At 44.3% G+C, this 23,098-nt stretch overlaps 1 protein-coding gene and 1 long non-coding RNA gene across 6 annotated transcripts in view; one reads left to right on the plus strand and one right to left on the minus strand.

Annotated features, from left to right (window-relative positions):
* The window catches only part of LOC115085058, an 82,236-nt gene that overhangs the window by 4,065 nt on the left and 55,073 nt on the right, over nucleotides 1-23,098 (plus strand). The gene's annotated exons all lie outside the window — the stretch shown is intronic.
* Nucleotides 10,150-23,098, minus strand: part of DSP (desmoplakin) — a 169,984-nt gene continuing 157,035 nt past the window's right edge. For 2 of the 4 annotated variants that reach the window (XM_029590610.1, XM_029590611.1), the window contains exons 23-24: nucleotides 15,340-17,634; nucleotides 10,150-13,980 (exon numbers count right to left, since the gene is read on the minus strand). In XM_029590610.1, coding sequence (XP_029446470.1) covers nucleotides 10,789-13,980; nucleotides 15,340-17,634 — 5,487 coding nt within the window. In that variant the 3' untranslated portion in view covers nucleotides 10,150-10,788. The remainder of the gene's footprint in view (nucleotides 13,981-15,339; nucleotides 17,635-23,098) is intronic. The other 2 variants (XM_029590612.1, XM_029590613.1) reach the window with 2 other exon arrangements.

Raw genomic sequence — 23,098 nt, forward strand, 5'->3', positions numbered from 1 at the left:
AAGGGAGAAAAAGCAAATTAAAGGGAAATTCTCTTTTCTGGCGCCCTCTAGCAAGGGCACCAGAGACTAACAGCAAACAAAGGGGAGGGTGGGGGCCTCAAAACAAAAGCCACAGGTCACCCTGTGGCCAAGCATCCTCTTCCATTTCACTTACCTGCGTCACACTTACCTGTGGGGGCATGGGCATTAACTACTGCGCCCGATGCTCCTTAGCCTGTATCGTTCCCCACAACACCAAGGAAGGGGGGGGGATGGCATGGGATTGCCCTGCCACCCTGGCACTGGTCTCCAGTCCAGAGCCTCCATCATTCCCCTCAATGGGGGGGGGGGGGTGCTGATCCACCTTCCATAAAGGGGGGTGGGGGGATCACTGACCGTTTTTAGTAAAGGGAGGGGATCCCTTTTGGGATCCGGGGTAGGGAAAGGGGCCCCTCACCCTCTCACTTTGTTTCTGAGCGAGGGGGGGGGCCACCCCAAAAAATATACAACTTAAAAAGATAACTATAAAACAAGAACTTAAATCTTAAGGATTAAATCAAACTGAGAGGAGGGCAGGTATTGATTATTATGCAAATATCATTTAAAATGTACTGAATACTGAGTGACCCCTACCTCTCTTCTCTTACTGCCACTGAGGCTACCTGGTATGCAAAGGATGGGGAGCTCAGCTATCTGAGTGTGCAGGGCGGCAGGCACTTCTCTGTCTGGCCTTCAAAACCTTTACCACAGGCCTCTGTAATCCTTGTGCACAGGGCCAGTGCAAGGGTGTGTTGTGCCCTAGGCAGATCAATGTAACACCGTCCCCCAACCAACCCTGTCTTGAAAGTGCCCTTCTTACAGTGGCAGATATATAAAGAGAAAGCGAGTGAGTGATGTTCTCCCTCTTATAGTTCTCTCTCATATATGTGGGCATGAGTAGCGACAGAAAGAGTTGTGCTGTGCCTTTACCACCCAGAGACTTAGGACCCTATCTTGAGAGTTTCCGCGTATTGCTATTATCCTGTGATGCAATAAATTACCGCATACCTAATATGGCAAATTTAATGGCTTTAAAGCTGTGTGCTATGGTGCCTCCTACTTAGTATCACAACAATACTAAGTTGGAGGAACCACAGAATGCTGTATCACGCCAAAATGAAAAGGGGGGAAAAATAATTCTGGGCACACAAAATACACGCTCCAGACCGTGAATAATGTGCTAGTAGCGGGATAAAAAGGATGCTCATATTGAGGGTCAGTTTTCCTAACCCGCACACAGCCACGTTTCATGGGCGCCTGATGTTAGGGACGCTCAGTTTTCCCTAGCGTGTCCTTTTTAGCACAGCAGCTCATTTGTCTATTGCATCAGGCACCCAGGGGCTGTGGATGTGCACGCATTAGGGAAAATGGGTGCTTTTAGTGCATCGGCCCCTAGAGTTCTGAGCGTGCACTATGTTACCACTCAACTGCCATCTCTCAAGACCCTCAGTTTCTATTTGACTGCTGACACGTCAACATGGGCTTAGTGCTTTCAAGAGAAAATGTCTAAAAAAGGAATGGTTCCTTTCAAGCTCTGTGACAAATGTCACAAGAAGATATCAAGATGTCAAGCTGCGATGAAGTTAGCATGTGGCACATTTAAAACTAATCGGAGAAAGTTCTTTTTTACTCAATGCACAATTAAACTCTGGAATTTGTTGCCAGAGGAGGTGGTTAGTGCAGTTAGTATAGCTGTGTTTAAAAAAGGATTGGATAAGTTCTTGGAGGAGAAGTCCATTACCTGCTATTAAGTTCACTTAGAGAATAGCCACTGCCATTAGCAATGGTAAAATGGAATAGACTTAGTTTTTGGGTACTTGCCAGGTTCTTATGGCCTGGATTGGCCACTGTTGGAAACAGGATGCTGGGCTTGATGGACCCTTGGTCTGACCCAGTATGGCATTTTCTTATGTTCTTATGCGATTCACATAAATAATGCCTGAGATGTCAAATTGTAAGTCATAAGAGCATGTCTCCAAGGGCATGAGTATACCGAGAGCTCAAATTAAGATAGGGAAAAAGCATTGTAAATCAAAAGAAAGACCAGAATCACAGACAAAATCTAAAAAACATTCACGATCTAAAGAAAATATTTGATCCAATTGCACATTGAAAGTAAGCGATAGAAAAGACTCTTGGATCAAACCAATCCTAACTAGTTCCCCGAGAAACATCATTGATATAGCCATGAAAAGGAGCAATGTCAGTGCCAAAAAAAGTCCAGCAGTAGCACAAAACAAATAGCACCGATAAAGTCAACAGCACCGAAGTTACACAAGCTCATTATGATGCCGAGCCATGGTGCGGAAGACACAGCACTGATGGTCTATACAGAATGTATGATGCTGATGACTCTCAGCACCAATATCGCTCAAAGCCAAACATGGGAAAACAGAATTATTAAAACAATGAAATGGAAAAGAAAGCTCTGGTGACACAATTGAAGCCAAGAAATCCAAATCTAAGACGAAACATATTCAAACCTTATCAGATTGTTGCATCGGAGGTGGACCCTTGGGCCGAGGTGGGGTTGACACAACCCATAGGCATCGAAGAAAAGGCTTGAGTCTGAGACTATGGCAATCCGAAGGCTGTGGCAAGCAAGGCTGAGGTCTGATCACGCAGATAATCAATGGCGTGGTCAGGCGAAACAGAGGTTGAAGTTCATAGAGAGTCAATGGCATGGTCAGGCGAAGCAGAGGTCAAAGTTCAGAGAGAGTTAATCCAGAGGTAAAAGGGCTCAGGAATGAGAAGGGTCGCCTGGAGGCAAAGGGGAGCGAGGGAGCCTGTTGCAAAGGCAAGCTCTGACTGTCAGAGCTTGCCTTAAATAATCCTGGTGATTGACGACACCTGGACGGACCCAGCGGCCCCTGTGCACCTCGGGCCCTTTAAGTTCGGGTGAGGGGTGCACGTGCGCGCACCTGAGAAACCCGGAAAAGGAGTCAGCCGGCGGCGGCACATCTGCGAGGCAGAACCGCGGGAAGGACAGCAGCAGCGCTTCCACCGTGCCATAATACCAAGGACTGCAAGCAGGGCCGCCAAGAGGAGGGCAGAATAGGAGGCACTCCCTCCACGTCGCAGAAGGGCCCGCATTTGCTCCGGCAGAGCAGGAGGTGAGGAAGGCTGAGTTTCGCGGCCTTCTAGCCGCTGCCTCAGGGGCTCCAAAATTCAAATCATTAATAATGTTTGATCCACTCAAATCAGATAATGTGCCAACGATGATAAACAACTTCACAACGATGGGTCCAAACACAGAGACTGCGGTTTACACACAAATCTGTGTTTGGACCCATCGTTGTGAAGTTGTTTTATCATCGTTGGCACATTATCTGATTTGAGTGGATCAAACATTATTAATGATTTGAATTTTGGAGCCCCTGAGGCAGCGGCTAGAAGGCCGCGAAACTCGGCCAGAGTCGGGCAATTTATCTGGAACGTCTCTGCATCAATAAAGTATTTGGAAAAGATAACGGCATCTATTCCTTTTGTGTTCACCTGACGGTATCATAGATCGCCTACCTCTTTGTTTTCTTGGACCATCCCTGGTGAGGAAGGCTGGCCATGGGTTCTGTGGTCGGCCGACATAACAGATTCTGAATCCAAAGGATCAGAAGAAGGAGAAGTATCATCGCATGATTCAGATCGAGCAGTCAAAGCAGAATATGGTTCGGAGGGAAACCTGCTGCTCTCTTTACCTTCTTCACCACAGCACATATTTATCCATAAAATGTGGTCAGACTTTGTAAAAAAAAATAGATGACTACTACAACTGATAACAAGAATACACATCCTAAAAAGAAAGACACTATACCAAAACAGTCGGATTCAGAGGATGAGAATGACTCTGATGTATCTTCCATTAGATCTTTTTCTTTTCAATATTAAAATTCTTCAATTGATTCCCTGGAATACCCACATCCGGGAGAATCTCTCAACTTACCCTCACAACCATCTCTGGATCCTCCTCGTAGTCTCACACCTCAGAGGATAATACCTATCAAAGCTTCGTAAAAAGAATGGTGAAATCCAATTCATTCACACTGGAAGAGGAGACCACAGTTTGGACGCAGCAAGGAGTGATGCAATTTATACAACCGCAAAAACTAAATAGAGCTATACCAGTCCTGGAAACATTCATTAAATTACAAGACAACAGGTAGACAACCTGTCATACAGTAATATCTGCTCCGAAACCATTAGTGATAGTTGCGACGGGAGACACATGGAAAGAAGAGACATCTGACAGGATTCTAAGGAAGCCAGGAAGCCATCCTGAAGTCACTTCAGGCAGACCCTTTTATTGTCCTGCGTTACATATTATTTGTGTATACAATCACATCCTTGATAACAAGAATACTCTCGGAGACATAGCTGCTACGGATTATTATGATTAACTCATGTTACTATCTTTGTGAGAGAAAGCAGGCATTCTGTGCTTTTGTGCTAAGAGCAAGGTCTGTATGTAAAAGGCAAAAGCTTGAGGAATGCAGACACAAACAGGCTCAGTGTCTGTTCAGATAAGCAAATACTGAGAAGTGTTGATGCAGACAGATTCAGCTTTGTGGTTTGCCAGCCAAAGAGAAAAAGCCTACATCTCCACAGTGATTAGGGATGTGCAGAAGAAAAAAAATTTGTTTTGGTTCGTTTTTTTATTTCGTTGGGACCCCAATTCGTTTCATAGCAAAAAAAAACAAAACTATTCGTTTATTAGTTTCATTTGTTTTTCATTTGCCATTAAAGTCAATGGGGGAAGTATTTGTAGCCTATTTTTGGCTACAGAATTGGGGTTTTCTTATCAATTCAGATGAAACTTCTGGGGTGCAATCATCAGAAAGGGAAAAGAGCTCCAAGGTACTTAGATTGTGGCAAAGTGGCACAAAAGTGGCATGAATAGCCTAAGGCACCGTAAAGGGGCAAATGGGTACCAGGAGTGGCAAGAGGGCTTTAAAAGAAGTACAAAGCAGCAGCGAGTGTCAAAAATACACCACAGCTTCAAAAGAGAGCACTGATAACAGTTGCATAAACCCTCTAAGGCAGCACGAGAGGCAAAGGTTCCGTTGTTGTCTAGTGAGTTCTCGCTGGTCTTTGAAAATCTGGGGGAAATAGCAGATATACAAACGAAAACTTTGAAGGCCGAAGTGGAGAAGGGTTCCATGTAAACAGCATTTCAACATGGGTCAGTGGGTACTAAGAGACAGGCCTGCCCCAGGGAGAGTTCTTTCCTTTGTGAAGGACAGGGCTCCCTGGAATGGGTTCGCCCAGAGAGTGGGGTCGGAGCTTTGGAAAGTGTGGCGGTTCCATTGGCATCTAGTGAGCTCTCACTGGTCTTTTTAAAATCTGGGGGAAATAGCAGTTATACAAATGAGAACTTTGAAGGCCGAAGTGGAGACGGGTTCCATGTGAACAGCAGTTCAACATGGGTCAGTTCAGACTCCTGGGTTTTGCCTCCCCACCAGCAGATGGAGACAGAGAAGTTTTGACTGATGCTGTCCTGTACCCTCAGGTGCCACCTACAGTCTGTCAGTATAACGTGGTATCAAAGCGTTTATTTTGAAAAAATTAGAATGTTCAAAAACCAGGCCGGTCGCCTGAATACTTCAGTTAGCGATCCGGTGACATTATTCCCATTTACCTGCTGAGCAGTTTCCGGGAAACCAAAGTCTTTGGGTTCCGGAGGGAGTATGGTTGCAAAGCTGAAACTTAAAGGAATTGACGGAAGGGCACCACGAGGAAGATGAACTTGTTTCAGCTCTTCGTCATTCAGTTTATTACTGCTGCCATACTGCGTAAGGCGGGGCGAGAAACAGATGGACCTGCGACTCTTAGTGGTGGATCACTCGGCTCGTACATTGATGAAGAATGCAGCTTTCGAGGCCTCGACGCCCTCCCCAGACAGAACGTGGAAAGGGAGCCGGCACCACCTTTTCCTCTCTGACTAGACCTCAGATCAGACGTGGCGACCCGCTGAATTTTAACATATTACTAAGCGTAGGAAAAGAAACTAACCAGGATTCCCTCAGGCAGGCACAGCGGTTGAGGTCAGGCCCTTGTAGTGACTTAAGGGCCGGAGAGACAGGCACAGCGGTTGAGGATACCCTTGTATTGACATAAGGGCCGGACATACAGGCACAGCGGTTGAGGTCAGGCCCTTGTATTGACATAAGGGCCGGACAGACAGGCACAGCGGTTTAGGTCAGGCCCTTGTACTGAGGTAAGGGCCGGACAGACAGGCACAGCAGTTGAGGTCAGGCCCTTGTAGTGACTTAAGGACCGGACAGACAGGCACAGCGGTTGAGGATACCCTTGTATTGACATAAGGGCCAGACATACAGGCACAGTGGTTGAGGTTAGGCGCTTGTAGTGACTTAAGGGCCGGACAGACAAGCACAACAGTTGAGGTCAGGCCCTTTTAGTGACCTAAGGGCTGGACAGACAGGCACAGTGGTTGTCAGGCCCTTGTATTGACGTAAGGGCTGGACAGACAGGCACAGCGGTTAAGGTCAGGCCCTTGTAGTGACTTAAGGGCCAGACAGACAGGGAAAATTGGTTGGGATAATCTTAGGTGGACAGGAAGTATGAGTGTGAAGTATGAGTGATGAGTATGTGTGGGAGGTTTTAAGGGAATTATTAATGAACATTATTACCAGGATGTTTATACAATGTAAAAATTGTGCATGTAAAATGTGTCCATAACACTAGGTTATAGTATATTAAAAAAGTGATGGTATGTGTTATATTTGTAAAAACTTTTGAATAATAAAAATGATGTATGTCAATAAAACATGAGGATGTTTAATATAGTGGAATTATTGAACAGGTATATTTTCCTCTATGTGTGATATGATGTATTATTGAGTATAGAGGACAGAGTATACTCTCTGTTGTGATTACCATAAAAGGGAGATCCAGCAAGACTTATTCAATTTCTGGGCAAGAGTAAATACATTGCATAGAAGCCCTTGAGAAGTAAATAAAACCTATGTTAAGTATGTGGGTGAACACTTCTTTGAACTAGTTCAGAAGAGAAGCATAGGGTGGCAATGAAGAAGGTCCATATTCTGCCGCTGTGCAGCTTGGCTAGCTAGCCGGACAAACCCATCCGATTAACTTAGCCTGTATATTCAGTGGCACAGATATATTGGCTATCCTAAAGTTAGCCAGATTGGTTTATCTGGCTAACTTTAGGACAAGTCTGTGCACAACCAGAGTTAGCCAGATAACTTATCCATCTAACTCAGCTCCTCCCCAGAATGCCCTCGCCCCATTCGCCACTTAGCTGCCTGTTTAGCTGGACAAGTAATTAGCTGGCTAAGTGTCGGCTGCTGATGCCGGGCACACACTCAGCCACCAGCAGTTAGCCTAGAAACTTGTCCGGCTAATTGGCACTGAATATGGATCTTGGAGTGTCTATGGTGGCTCCACCTACTACACATCCCACATTTTTATTTCAAGCTGTGCTGAATGTTTTAGTCAGACTTGAGTGAGCCCTTTTACAACAGCTGCTGTGCGCAAGGAAGGTTCAAAATTAAGGATGACCCCATCTCACTGTTCAAATGGCCTTACCTCATTGCAACTATTAAATCGTATTGGCACAGTTACTTGGCACCTGGTTTGAGGATTAAAAGCAGCTCAGAATATTAGCATTTGTTAGGATTGCCACCTCACTCTGGGCAACTGGCAGAGGTCCATCCAGTCCTGATTTTGCACCATTGCATGCATGGAATTGTTCCCTAAGAAAACAAGGCCTACATCTCCATGCACGTAGCAAGGTAAAACCAGGCCTGAATCAGCTTGTTTCAGGTGAGGTGGTAACTTTAGTTCATGTCCTGGTGCAATAAACCTTCTTTCTGTTTGTACCAATTCTTACACTACCCGTTAACGTTTTAGGATTCTGAGAGAAAACCCAATTCTTTTTATAGTGAGTCAGGATTCGAGCTCTGAATTTATCATGCAGCTTGTAGTTTTCTACTTTTCAAATCCAGTATTTTTAGCTAAATGCATTTTTGCCTGTTGTGCACAATTTTCAGCTTTGATACTTCTTCTATTTGTAGTATATTTATTATATGTATTTCTTTATAAATAAGGAATGTGTCCAGAAATAATTTTTTTAAGCTAAGTCACATCCAGCACTCCAGGAGGACATTAGATTTGATTTTGTGATGTAACAATTGTTTAATCATTCTTGAAAACTTGCTTGCAGGACATTATTATTTGAGAGTGTACCTCAGTAAGCACTCGCAGCCTCTGATTGGACTCTTTTACATGAATTAAGCATCAAGGGGTAGATTTTAAAACATACGTGCCGATTTTATAACGTGAGTGTCGGCATGCGCATGTTATAAAATCCGTTGGCCGTGCCGGGGGGGGGGGGGGGGGGGGGCTGTAAATTTTTGCAAATTTTGTGTGGCGACGCAATGGGGCTTTCCCCAGTTCCCTCCCAGTCCGCTCCAATTAAGGAGTGGACTGGGAGGGAACTTCCCTAACCCCCTGCCTAACCTTCCTTCCCCTTCCCCTCTCCTCCCCATCCCCTAAAGCTAACCTACCTTTCACCATTTTTTAAATTTTCTTACTCACTGCTCCTCAGGAGCAGAAGTACTTTACGTGCGCTGGCCAGCTGCTGGCACGCGCTTCCCCGGGACAGCTGTCTCGGTCAGCCTCCGTCCCACCCCTCCTCCACCCAAACCACGCCCCTCGGCCCGCCTCTTTTTAAGGGCCCAGCATTTGTGCGTGTATCGCCACTTACGCGCGGTGGCTGGGCCCTTTTAAAAATGCGTGCAGGGCCCGGCCATGCAAGTAAGTGGCGATTTTTACGCGTGCCAGGCTTTTAAAATCCAGCCTCAATTGTGTAGGGAGTTATTATGCAGAAGATTGTGAAGCTTCCTTCCAACCTTTGTCAAATGAATTATAAATATGCTGTTATAAAAGTGGCACTATTTCATAATTATAAAAAAAATATTCTGCATGATATCCAGTTATTTCATTTGTGTTTCGAAGTATAATAAAAGATATTTCTGGGAGGAGGGGTGTGCCCTTTGGCAACGGACTCTGGTGCAGTCCATCCATCACACCCCTCTGTGCCTCTGAACTCAAGCAAACTTATTTCGTGTATCTTTCTTAGGACTTTGTCGGCTTTAACGCACACTGGTAAGCAGATTTTAAAATATGCTCGCGTGAAGGACATTCCCAATTTTACCAATTAGTTCATCAATTTGCCCAGTCCAATTAGAGGTCATTCAGACCCGTTTGGTTCTTCAGCCTGCACTACCCCCTTTTGACCCAGACCCCTCATCCAGTTGTTTTAGGCTTAAACAGAGATTTATGCAGACTTATATCTCATGAAGGGCAGAAGTAAACATGTGTGGCTAACAGCACCCTACGCGCCGCGGCCACCAGATTTAAAAATACGGATTTACACACAAATTTGGGCCTGCCCCTAATATGCTCCAACTCTGCCCCTTTCTCATACTTGTGCAAGTGCATATACACACATAATTTGCAGCTTTTAAAATACTCGCATATATGGGCCTTTTAACACCAGCAACACTTTTACCTTACCATATGAAAAGTATTCAGCCATACTTTTCATATGGCAGAATAATTTAAAGAAGTTTCTTTTTCTCAGTTTTGTAACAAAATAACTGCAAGAGTAAGAACATTTAGGTCCACAATTAGAGCTTGTTTAAAGATACTAAATTACACTTCTCAGTATAATTAATGTGCTTCTGAAATGAAAAGTTAGTGGACCTTTTACCCTAAGCTTATTTCAAGCATGAGTTTGGGCTACTATTAATTCATTTAGACAAGTGGCACTCAGCCTTTGTTATTCAGTGGACCATGTTAACCATAAACTGAGGATCAGAACCACTACTTTCAGCTTTGCAATGTAAGCATCAGCTCCACTGTATACAGTGTTTTAAACATTCTGCACTATATAAAAGCCACACTATTGGCAGTAAAGAGCCACATCTGACTTCCAAGCTACAGGTCAAGTAACACCATCTTCCCAAACCCTTAGCTATGAAGGTGTAAAGCAGATAATACACTTGGACAGCGGCTCTTTGAACTAGGAAACACTATCAACTCCCTTCCAGAAAATGAATGTTAAGACTCACAAAATCAAACACACAAGTGTTTTCAAAGTTTAACAATTTATTCCCAGCAAAGCAAATTCAATGCAAATATCACTGAAAGGTTACATAAAAGCAAGAAAATAAGCGTACCAAAAACTGGAATTGCCCAAGTTACTGGAAAAGAGGACAACTGGATAACTGTGGTAGGAGGAGTGCGTCTACATATTACACTAAAGAATTAGTGAAACAGCTAAATGCTTTTCATGTAAAGATTTTTAGATCCAAAATTGTTAGAATAAAACATGTTTTCCACAGTTTTATTTTTCATAATACATAATCAGGAGCATATAACACTACTTTCAAAACTTTAATTTTCAGCTTTAGTTTTTTCAAGGAAATAAAACAAATTCGTGAAATAAATGCATAATAAAAAGTTACTATAAAATCCCCAAGGAAAAATTTATGAATTATGAGCCTATTCTATTGAATCTATAAAGTTACATCAAAGTATTTTACAATTGATCAAGAGTTAATACAGAAGTTAAAGTAAAAAATAAAACATGTAGGATTTGCTTTGGACCAGGCTTTAGTTCCCATTAAATCCACATACAAACAAATATTACCTTATACAAACTTTCTGGGATAAAATTAGTATAAAAGCATTGAAGTGTATTTTTTTTAAGTTGAGCTCCACTAATGGTTACTGCCCAATAGAGTTACTGCTATAGGACTGATAGGAATAATTGTAGGTGGAAGAAGAAGATGATGCATCAAAACTTCCTCTCCGAGACCCACTCCGTGACCCTGGCCTAGACCCTGATCGGGAACCTGGTGCAGAGGAAACATTATAAGGACTGCTTATGCCTTGAGTTGACACTGAGGCAGCTGGTAGCATTCGCATTCCAGTGTTCTGCTCTACCATTGATCGATCCATTGCATCCTTATATGATATCTTCAATTTAGTTTTAGGGCAGGTTAGAATTTTGGGATAGTTGCCAGTGTCCCGCAACTTCTGTGCAGCTCGACCATCTAGCATCCCTTTTCTAATTGCTTCTTCAGTCCTTATCCTTCCTTGAATTTCTGGGTCAATGAGGCCCCCTGTGATATACTGAAATTCAAGGAAGCGTTGACCAGGTTCATAGGGCAGCCAGTTTAGCTTCATTGCTTCTGCTGCTGACAATTTATTCTTACCCCGAACTCCTTCAAAGCCTGAAAAAGCCTTCTGAGCTTGTTTTAGTCTTCCTGCCATGTCATCATCTATGAGGCGTTGTGATACTGCATCTTGAAGTGCAAGCTTTTGACCTGTTGAAGGATTTATAATTCCACCTGTACAAACTTGGGCTTCCAATAAACGCTGTCCGGTAATTGTGTCAACAATACCACGATTTATGCTTTCTGAAATGGAGATTTTTTCAAGAGTTTCAGTATCAAATATGGCTGCAATGGGACTTAAGTCCTCCAGCAAATCAGAAAATGAACCGCTTTTGGACCAAGAGCTCCTGAAGCCTGGGGATGATGGAACTCTACTTGTCCTTACTGACTCAAGCTTAGTGGTGGTTATCACTTCATCACTGCCAGCCTTGCTGGAAATCATGTCAGCAAACTCGGTAAGGGTTAGGGTTCCAGATCGATATTGGTCAAATAAAGATTGATCAATGATACCCATTTCTATGGTCTCTTGAATGTCATATTGATTGCCAGTTTTTCTGTCAACAAGGACTACTCTTGTGGTACCATCTGATGCTGTAATAGTTATTTCTTCCCACTCACACTCTTGTTCAGAAAGTTCCACATAAGTGTCATAATCTATGAGACGTTTGTTGTAGGCTTCCTGCACTGTCATTTCTTTATTTGTATCTGGATCGACAATGACAACTCTTCGTTTTCTTAGTGTATTCTTCTGTGATGTTTGCACTACTTTTTTCTTCTCTTTCAGAGGAAGCAGGCAGAGACCAGTCTTGTCATCCACAATACATCTTTCTTTTAACTGAAGGTATGTCAGATTTTCTTCTGTGTTGGGATCAAAAAAGCCTTTTGTATCATCACTTGGATCAGAGAGGATTTCATTCATTTCTTTATTAAAATATCCACGTTTATATGCAGCATCAACTGGTAAGCGAAGACTTTGCTTGGGATCGATGATTCCACCAGTTGCAATCTGAGCTTCTAGTAGGCGGATACCATGGCCTTTTTCAATGAGCTCTTTGTTCATGGCTTGGAACAAGGAAATAATATTTCCTGTTTCAGGATCTCTGTATCCAGTGACAGCTCTTTCAGCAGATAACAGTTTCTCTTTAAATTCAATCCCAACAAGGCCTCGCTTATATCCATCTTCAACCGTTACCCGTACATTATTGACAGGATCTACTAGAAAACCAGTTGCTGCTTGAGCCTCCAGGAGCTCAAGAGTAGTCCCTGGTCTAAGCAAGCCTTTCTTCATTGCTTCATAGATACCAAGTTTTTCTTTGGTGGCCTCATTGAATATACCTGCAATGCAACTTGAACCCTGAAGGAAATCTTTAATTCTTTCACTAACTTCTTCCATAGAAATCTGCCCTGATTCAAGCTGATCAACTGTTGTTGGCCGCAGAATTCCAGCTTCCACTAATTCAGATACTGGAACAGGTTGCCTGATTCCCTGAAAAGACAGACTTTTCTTCATTACTGGTAACAGAAGCAAACCTGTAGCTTGATCTACTCTACATTTTTCCTTCAGTTGCATATAACTAACATTCTTCTTTGTTACCGGATCAACAAAATTCTTTGTACCATCTCTAGGGTCATTTAGAGTTCTAAACAAGTCTCTATCAATCAGCCCACGGGATAATGCTACATCTTTTGGCAAGAATACACTGTTTACAGGGTCAACAATACCTCCTGCTGCCATCTGAGCTTCAAGCAGACGAATTCCAGTTGCCTTATCAACCAAATTTTTCTTGATGGCTTCAGCTACACCAACTACCTTTCCCGAAAATGGATCCTTAAAACCAGTCACTGCTTTTTCTGCTGTATATATATTTTCTCTGTCTTGATAATCGAGAAGATCTCTAGCAATAGCATTATCCACTGTTAACTTCTCATTCTTACGCAGGTCAATAACACCTCCTGTAGCTGCCTGGGCTTCCAAAAGCATCACAGTGCTTTCTGGTGTAATCAGATTCTTCCGTTTAGCTTCTATCAAAGCGTATTTCTCTTTGGGTGTAACAGAGACTCCAGCAATTGCACCTGCTCCTTTAAGAAAGGGTTCAATTTCAGCAGCTACTTCTTCTACTGATGTCTTCCCCTTTAGCAACCTATCAAGTGTTGTTTTGTCTATTATTTGACATTCAAATAGTTGATGTGCAGTAATCTTTTTGCGCAGCCCATCAAACATAAACTTTGAGGGGTCGATTGTCATGTCCTCATCTGTCTGAGTTTGTATGCTAGAAGTAGCAGGGCGTTTCTTCAGCAAATCCACCTCTCTTTGCAGTGTCACACGTTGTGCTTCCATCTCAGATTGGTTTGCTCGATTGCATTCATCCATGCGGCGCCTGTTCCTTTCTTCAATCATTCTGATCTCTGCTTGCAGCCTTTCAATTTCACTTTTCAGGGAATTTCTCTCTCTCTCGCTCTTGTCTTTATCCATTTCAGTTCGGCGGACATCCTCTTCCTTCCGAGTGTACTGACTCTTCAATTGATTTAAGTCATTTCGGATCTGATGTTTTTCATCTTCTAATCGTTGCTTCAGACGGGACTCAGCGTCTAGTGCTGCCTTAGCACGGCTCAACTCTTCTTCTAATCTCTGTAGCCTGGCTTTGTCGTTTTCCAAAGCATTTATTTTCATAGTAAGGGTCTCTTTTTCTCGCATTATGTCAGCATATTGGCCTTTAGAGTCCTGAATCTTATTAGATGCCTAAATTAAAGGGAAAAAAATTGAAAAACATATTTATTGTGCCAGTTAAAATGTTAATCACCCATTAACATAATTTCTTTTATATAATTATCATGAATTATTTGTTTTAATTATTGACCTACTTTATGGAAGATCCCTTGTCTCATTGGAACTTTTCATTGCCATCAGTGATTTACAGTCATTCATTTTCTCTTTCAAAATAGAACAAATTTTGAAGGGCAGTCAAATCTAACCATAACTCTTTGAAATGTGACTTGGGGGATAGGGATTCTGGAGGTTGCCAAAATCATATATTTAATTAGTGCTGGCAAAAGGCCACATGAATTATGATTACACGTTAGACTGAAATAAAGGCATGAGAAAAATGCAAGAAGTTAACAGGACAAGAAGAAAAAAGAATCAACAGAAACATTCAAAAATTCTAAATGTAAAGATAACAAAATACAGGAAAACATTTAAACAATGAGAATAAAAGACAAGCTATTAAATAAACAGAAAACATATATACATACATGTGTATTTACATATATAAATATACACGCACACACATATACATACATATAGAAACAAATGTAACAGCAAATATACAGTGTATTTATGTTCCTGCATAATTTTGATTCCAGAGACCATCTTCTGTACATATAATGCAAAATACTAGTAAGTAGCACTATATGTACTGCGAGGAAAAATACCTCGGATTTTGCCTTTTTATTCCAGTACCCTTTTTTTTTACTGCACTAAGGTCTGATAGACATGCGGCTCACAGAAGTGTAGCTGAAAAGAGTGATGGGAGGAAAGACAAAGCACCCCAGAATATTCGTGATTTTTCTCTCTTAAAATAATGTCCTTCACGATATTTACAATGCTGTTTGGTAGCACTGCGCACATACTGCAGCAGAGATTTAGGAAACCGTTTCCGGTAATTGTGACCCCCCCCCCCCCCCCCCATACCCGTACGTGACCTGTCATCAGCAAAACTACACTAACTAAAAAGGTCAATCTAAACAACTGTAGTGTTATCAATCTAAATGTAGTTCCAAGGTTTCCTCTCAACAAGAGCAATAGAATCGCACTAAGGTCTCCCAAAGTGCACACCATAAATACAGTACATTGTAAAGGGACAGAAAGCAGGAGGGAAAAAGGCTTTGTTTTGGTGCTTTTCTTGATAACCAGTGCACTTACAGCAGTAATTTCAGGAAGCACACAAGCTTATTATCAAAAGGAACAGGAAAGAAACACCTGGCAGTGGATTTCAGTGATTTAAATAAGATTAATGTACGCAGTCATTTCAATTTAAGGGGGGGGGGGGGAAGGTCACTTGACAAAACATTTAAGTCATGAGGAAGTATTTTTGAATACCTCTAGAGCCTGCCTTTGGAATTTCTCAATTTCCTTCCTCAAATTTTCCCTTTCTTTCTGTAACTCATTAATCAGCCCCTGTAGTTCAAGGGTGCGCTTGTTGCTTATCTGCAGTTGATTCTTTAGTTCAGTAATAGTGGCATTTTTTTCACCATCCACTTCATCTTTGCATTTCCTTATATCCTCATATTCCAGCCTCACATTTCGCAGTTCTTCCTCTAACCTCAGGTGCTCTTTTGTGAGGTTCTCAGTGAGGGACTGCAACCTCTCTATTTCTATTTTACTCTCATTCAGGCTTTTGTTTCTTTCCTCAATTGTCCTTTGCAAGTGTTCGTTTCGTGAGTGAGCTTGCTTTACGTTTTCCTGCTCATGGCTAATTAAACGGCGCAAGGTTTCCACCTCTGTTCTGAGTGCATTTAGCTCATCGATAGTTCTTTGCTGTTCCCTAAGCGTGCTGTCTATTGCATCCTTCTGCTGTTTAAGGTCATCTTCACTTCTTTTCTTTGCAGTAGTCAAATGCTCTGTCTGCTGAGTGAGATTTGTGATTTTTTTCGCTTGGTCTAAGCAAGATTGTCTCATGCTCTCCAGTTCATCTTCCACTTTTATCCTTTTCACGGATTCCTCCGATATTAATTTCTTCTGCGTGCTAAATGCTTCTTCAACTTCCTGCTTTTGAAGTTGTATTTCTTTGAGGCTACTTTGAAGTTTGGCAATTTCTTGTGCCTTCCTTTCCTTCTCTTGTGATATTCTTTCATACTCTGTTTTAAGCCTTATCAGCTCTTGCTCATGAACCTTTAACATCTTGATTGTCTCTGTTGCACTCTCATTTGATCTCTGCAACTCAGATCGAGACCGCTGTAATTTAACATGCTCACTCTCTAGGGATTTCCGTTGGTCTATTTCTTCATCTATCAATTTTTTTAGTCTTTCAATTTCTTGGTTGCGGTCTTGAATGGTCTTTGCAGCATCATCAAGTGACTTCTTGTGTCTCAGCTCCTCTTCAGAGTGAAGTTGGGTGATCTGCCTCAGCTCTATTTCCAGCTGTTGCTTCTTTTGAGATAGCTCACTGCCAGTTGCTTTTTGCTGGTGAATATTTTCTTCTGTTTTTCTAAGGTTATCAGTTGTCTGCATAAGATTATTTTTCAGTCTATTTATTTCTTCCATGAAGTCTTTCTTTTCTCTCATCAGATTGTCCATTTGGGCTCTAAAACCACATGAGTCTTCTTCTTTCTGCACTGAAATCTGGTGGATGGTGGTCTTAGTAATATTGATTTCAGTCTCATATTTGTTCTTTAAATTAATAATTTCCTCATCATAACTATTTCTTACCTTCACCAGTTCATTTTCAAATTGCCTCTTCTGTGCAGCCTCCTCTTGTAGTTTAGCTTTTAGCTGTTCAATTTCTTTGTTTCTGTCCTGTATGGTCTTGGCGGCATCATCAAGCGATTTCTTATAATTGCTAGATTCCTCCGAGTGGAGGTGGCTAAGCTGCTGGAGTTCCCTTTCCAGCTGTTGCTTCCTCTGAGAGAGCTCAGAACCAGAAGCCTTTTGCTGGAGGATATTTTCTTCTGCCCTTTTATGATGCTCCTTGGTTTGCAGTATCATATCATTCAATCTCTTGATTTCTACCTTGAAGTCCCCATTTTCTTTCATTAGCCTATCCAGCTGTGCTCTGAGGTTGTTAGTGGTATCGTCCTTTTCGACCGATATCTGCTGGATGGTGGTCTTTGTAACGTGTATTTCCTTTTCATACTTGCTTCTTACATCACCTATTTCATCGCTACACTGCTTTCTTACCTTAGCCAGCTCATTTTCATACTCCCGCTGCCGAGCGCCCTCATCCTGAAGACGAACCCTCAACCTCTCTATCTCGTACTCCTTCTCCTTTATCATCTTCTCAGATTCTAATTTTTGCCTACTGATGCCATCTATTTCATCCTGTCTTTTTTTCTGTAGTTGGTCAAAGTCATTTTTCTGTTGCTGACATCTGTCCTCAACTGACATCCTTCTCCTTTTCTCCTCCTCAATTTCATAGGTCAGCCTTGTTATCTTTTCATTCAGCTCCTTTATTTGGATATAGCTTTTGTCCAAGTTTTGCTTAGCAGAACTGCCATCCATTTCGGCTTTCCTCTTCATTTCCTCTATGAGCAGCAGTTTTGATTTATAGTCCTGGCATTCAGTCTGGTACTTGTGTAGATTTTGGTCCAGGTATTTATTCTTATTGGCATTTTCAGAGTTTGCATCTCTGGCAAGTCTGAGCTCCTCTTCCAGCAGCTCAATTCTTGTGTTCTTCATCTGTGGATAATAAAATGAACAGCCTAAATAACATATCATGGGTGATTTGTACTATTTCAAGCAATCTTACTTTAAATGTTTTAAAATCTTAATGCTACAGCTGTGTAATGGCACTTTTCTATGGGTTTAGCCATTATGTCACATTTTCAAATTTTAAAGTGACTTTGTTCGTACATTTATTTAAACATACAGCTTTTAGGCACTAACGTACAGATGCAGCAATGACTTTCAGGGGGAAGCGTCAACTTCAGCTTGCTGTCTTGCACAAATTATTACCCTACTGTTTCCTTATCATATAGTACAAGCTGGCATTTAAAATGTTCTCTAATCCCTTTCAAACCAGTTTGAAATCACTTTGAAATAAGTTTCCCCAACTCATTTGATGAAGAAAGCTAAATGCAGTCTTCAAAAGATGAGAAAGAAAGAAGAGGTTCAGTCCAATGCACCAAGACTTTCCCATCCTGGGGCCAGCCCAGGTGACTCACTGGCAATGCTGGACCCTGCCATTCAGAGGACCTGGGTTTGACTCCTGGGTCAGTTCTCTGCTTCCCTGGCCAGTCAGATCAGGGAAGGGAGTTCCAGTCATCATTCAACAGTGGTATCTAATGGCCCGACTAAGGGTCCGTGTTACTGCATTCCAGAGAGAGTCTTGGTCTGTGGTCTCTGGCCAAGGACCATCACTGCAATAGCTTGGCTAAATGAGTTTGGATGAGATCTAAGAGGAGGAAAATAATCATTGGTAGGTGCACCATAGTCCAAAGGAGGTAGGTTTCAATTAAGCTTGAGGTCAAAAGCAGGAGAGAAAAAAACCCTTTTATTATCTACTTATGAGATCATTAGATGGGTCAAGCCTCACATCTGAAAATCCACAAGAGATTGGAGCCATTATATTGCTATTATTAAATAATTCAAAGAGTGACTATCTTCAGTTCAAGACCCTCTTTCCAAAAGAAATGGAAGAGAGAAACAATTATAATACTGAGCTTAAAAAAAAAAGAGAAATGCTTTAGCATGCGATTAGTGTATGAGTAAACAATTTAAAAGGCATAGCAATATGTTTCCTCTACAGAGGGCATTACCACCCCTTAATGACCTTTGCCTCTACTATATGGCACTGGTTTGCTTAAGAATGTACGATTCTATCAGCAATTACTATGGGATATTAATGTCTTTTGGGGGGGGGGGGGAACCAAATGCATGAGCACAGCTCTGATGACAGATCAACTTGCTGAAAGAAAAAAAAATCCTATAACCAATCATGCAGGTCTGCAGAATAAAAATACATGCCACAACCTGTGTGCTCTGTAAAGCCCCTGTAAAACTGGACCACTTTTCAATGGTGGCTCCTTTTAAGGGTGCATCATGGATCAATTCAGCACAATAATGGAGAAATTACTTACCTGATAATTTCGTTTTCCTAGCGTGTAGCAGATGGACTCAGGACCAATGGGATGTATAAAAGCTACTCCCAGACAGGATGGGAGGCTGCCCGTGACCCACTTAGAATTGTCCTTGCAAATGCCGTGTCCTCCCGAGCCTGAACATCCAGACGGTAGAATCTGGAGAAGGTATGGATGGAGGACCATGTTGCCGCCCTGCAGATCTCAGCAGGCGACAGCATTCTAGTTTCTGCCCAGGATACTGCCTGGGTTCTGGTAGAATGGGCCTTGATCTGTAGAAGTGGTGGCTTGCCAGTTACTACGTAGGCCGCCTTGATGACTTCTTTGATCCAGCGGGCAATGGTTGCCCGCGAGGCCACTTCCCCTAGTCTCTTTCCGCTGTGAAGGAGGAAAAGGTGGTCCATTTTTCGTACGGGTTCCGACATTTCCAGGTATCTGGATAGGAGTCTGCCGATGTTGAGGTGGCGTAGACTACGGGCTTCTTCCGAATTCTTCAAGCCATCCGTCGTTGGTAGCGAGATGGTCTGGTTAAAGTGGAAGTGTGAGACCACTTTGGGGAGGAAGGAGGGAACCGTGCATAGTTGGATGGCTCCTGGGGTGAACCTGAGGAATGGCTCATGGCAGGACAGTGCTTGTAGTTCTGAGATGTGGCGGGCTGAACAAACAGCCAGCAAGAACACCATCTTTAAGGTTAACAGGCGGAGGGACAGTCCTTGGAGGGGTCTGAAGGCGGTTCCCGCTAGGAAATCCAAAACGAGATTGAGATTCCACAGAGGGTACCGGCCACTTTAGTGGTGGACGAATGTGTTTGATTCCTTTTAGGAAGCGTGACACGTCCGGGTGAGAGGCGAGGCTATGCTGTCGCTCTCGCTCTTGGGGCCGTAGCATGACAATGCGGCCACCTGTACCTTGATGGAGTTGAGGGACAGTCCTTTCTGTAGTCCATTCTGTAAGAATTCCAGGATCATGGGAACTTTAAATGAGCATGGCTTGATGTTGTGGTTTTCGCACCAGGCTTCAAATACTCTCCAAATCCTTATGTACGTTAACGATGTGGAGAACTTGCGTGCTCGGAGGAGGGTGTCAATTACAGCCCCCGAGTATCCGCTCTCTCTCAGGCAGGCCCTCTCAATGGCCAGACCGTAAGAGAGAATTGAGCTGGGTCCTCGTGGAGGATCGGACCTTGTGGTAGCAGGTCCCTGTGTGGAGGAAGGGGTTGGGGGGTTCCCTGCCAGCAGCCTTCTCATGTCTGCGTACCAGGGTCTTCTTGGCCAGTCCGTGGCCACCAGAAGAACTAGCCCCCTGTGTAGTTGTATCTTGTGAATGATTGTGCCCAATAGGGGCCACGGCGGGAAGGCATATAGCAGGGTCCCCGGTGACCAGGTCTGTACCAGGGCATTGATCCCCTGGGACTACGGTTCCCGCCTGCGGCTGAAGTATTTGGACACTTGGGCGTTGGATCTGTTGCCAGAAGGTCCATGTCCGGTGTCCCCCACCGATTCACTTGGAAGGTTGCGGACGACAGCCTCCATTCTCCTGGGTCTAGACTTTCCCTGCTGAGAAAGTCCGCCGTGATGTTGTCTTTCCCGGCGATGTGGACGGTGGAGATCTCCTAGAGATTTGCTTCCGCCCGCGCCATCAGGGGGTCTATTTCTAGGGACACTTGTTGGCTTCTGGTTCCCCCCTGTCGGTTGATGTAGGCCACTGTTGTGGCATTGTCTGACATTACTCTGACCGCTTTGTCTTGAAGTCTGTGAGCGAATCGCAGACAGGCTAGTCTGACTGCCCGCGCTTCTAGGCGATTGATGTTCCATCCCGCCTCTTCTGCGTTCCACTGCCCTTGATCCTCGGCTTATGTGGTTGGCCTGCAGCCACCACCGTAGCTGGTTCTGGACTCTGCCCGGGAGTGATAAACGTACGGTGTAATTCTGGGGCTGTGGGCTCCACTGTGATAGAAGTGACCGCTGTAGGGGCCTCATGTGGGCTCGCGCCCATGGCACAACTTCCAGTGTGGATGCCATCAGCCCGAGGACTTGCAGGTAATCCCATGCTGTGGGACAAGGATTGTTCAGCAAGGTATGTAGCTGGTTCTACAGTTTTAATCTCCTTGTGGGGTTCAGGCTGATCTAGTCTTCTTTGGTGTCGAAACGGACTCCTAGGTATTCCAGTGAGGTTGTAGGAAACGTTTGTTTGTGTTGACCACCCATCCTAGGTTCTCCAGTAGAGTTATGACTCTGCTGGTTGCTTGGTGGCTTTCCTCTGGGGACTTTGCCCTGATCAGCCAGTCGTCTAGGTAAGGGTGGACAAGGATTCCTTCCTTCCTTCCTCAGTGTTGCCGCCACCACTACTATTACCTTGGTGAACGTCCGGGGTGCTGTGGCTAACCCGAAAGGTAGTGCCTGTTCAGGACTTTGAAGCGTAGGTAGCGCTGGTGTTCCTGATGAATTGGGATGTGTAGGTAGGCCTCCGAAAGATCCAGGGATGTGAGAAACTCTCCCGGTTGTATCACCCTTATTATGGATCGCAGGGTTTCCATGCGGAAGCGGGGAATCCTCAGGTGGCGGTTGACCGACTTGAGGTCCAGGATGGGCCTGAATGTTCCCTCTTTCTTGGAGACGATAAAATAGATGGAATAATGCCCAGTATTTACTTCTTGTGGAGGCACTGGGGTTACGGCCTCGAGGGGCAGTAGTCTGGACAGTGTAGCTTCCATTGCCGCCCTCTTGAAGAGGTCGTGGCAGGGGGACTCCACGAACTTGTCCGGAGGGGTACGTAGAAAATCCAGGTAGTACCCCTCCCGAATGATGGCTAGGACCCACTTGTCCGAAGTTATCTCGACCCATCTGCGGTAGAATAGGGTTAGTCTGCCCCCTATGGCTTCTTCCCTTGGACGGGTCGGCTGAATCTCATTGTGGGGTGCGGCTAGGGTCCATACCCAAGCTGTTACCCCTCTTGTTGTGCTTGTTCCGAAAGGACTAGTTCCTGCTCGTAGGGCGGGGCGCTTGATAGTTGCTTCTGTAAGGATTGAAGTGCTGTGAACTTCTGCCCCTGGAGGACCTGGGGAAGAGTCGCTGGTTTCTCTTCGTTTTATCCTCCGGCAGGCGCGGCACTGGGGACTCGCCCCATTTGTCGGCTAATTTCTCTAGTTCGCTGCCAAACAGGAGGGATCCTTTGAAGGGCAACCTTGTGAGGCGCGTTTTGGAAGATGCGTCGGCCGACCAGCTTCAGAGCCAGAGTTGCCTTCTGGCCGCCACCGCACATGACACTCCTCTGGCCGCTGTACGCACTAGGTTGGAGGCAGCGTCCGCAAGGAATGATACTGCTGGTTCCATGTCTTCTCCCGGGGTGTTGTTCCTGGTTTGGGATAAGCAGGCACGTGTCACCACTATGCAGCAGGCCGCAATTTGTAGAGACAGAGGCTACGTCAAATGACTGAGGATGGATTCCAGATGCCGGTCATGTGCATCCTTGAGCGCTGCTCCTCCCTCTACTGGGATAGTGGTGCACTTAGAGACCGCGCAGACCATGGCATCAACTCTTGGGCATGCAAGAAGATCTTTGGTCGCCGGGTCCAGGGGGTACATGGCTGCCAAAGCTAGTCCCCCTTTGAATGTGGACTCCGGGGCATTCCATTCCAGGTCAATCAGCTGTTGTGCCGCTTGTAACAGAGGGAAATGGCAAGAGGTCTGACGAAGACCCTCCAGCAGGGGGTTCGGTTTAGGTGCCCCCGAAGTACCTGGGCCTGGGATAGCGAGCTCCGTCAGAAATTGGGTCACCAGGTCTGGGAGCTCGCCTTTGTGAAGAAGCGTTTCATGGTTCGGTGAGGCTCTGTCCCCGGGGAGGAGCTCCCCCTCTTCTAGGGGCTCAGCTTCCTCTTCAGAGATGTCTGTGTCCCTATAGGTGGGGCTTCTGGATAGTGGAAGCCTGTGCCTGGGTCTTGAAGGGCCTGAGGGTCCTCCGGCGGAGCATGTGGCTGACCAGCTGGAGGTTCAGTTTGCATTTGAACAAAGGCGTGAATCCCCTTGAAGAACTCCACCCATGAGATCGAAGCTGGATCCAAGCTG

The sequence above is a fragment of the Rhinatrema bivittatum genome, chromosome 2 (genome assembly GCF_901001135.1).
Source record: "Rhinatrema bivittatum chromosome 2, aRhiBiv1.1, whole genome shotgun sequence".
Taxonomy (NCBI): Eukaryota; Metazoa; Chordata; class Amphibia; order Gymnophiona; family Rhinatrematidae; genus Rhinatrema; species Rhinatrema bivittatum.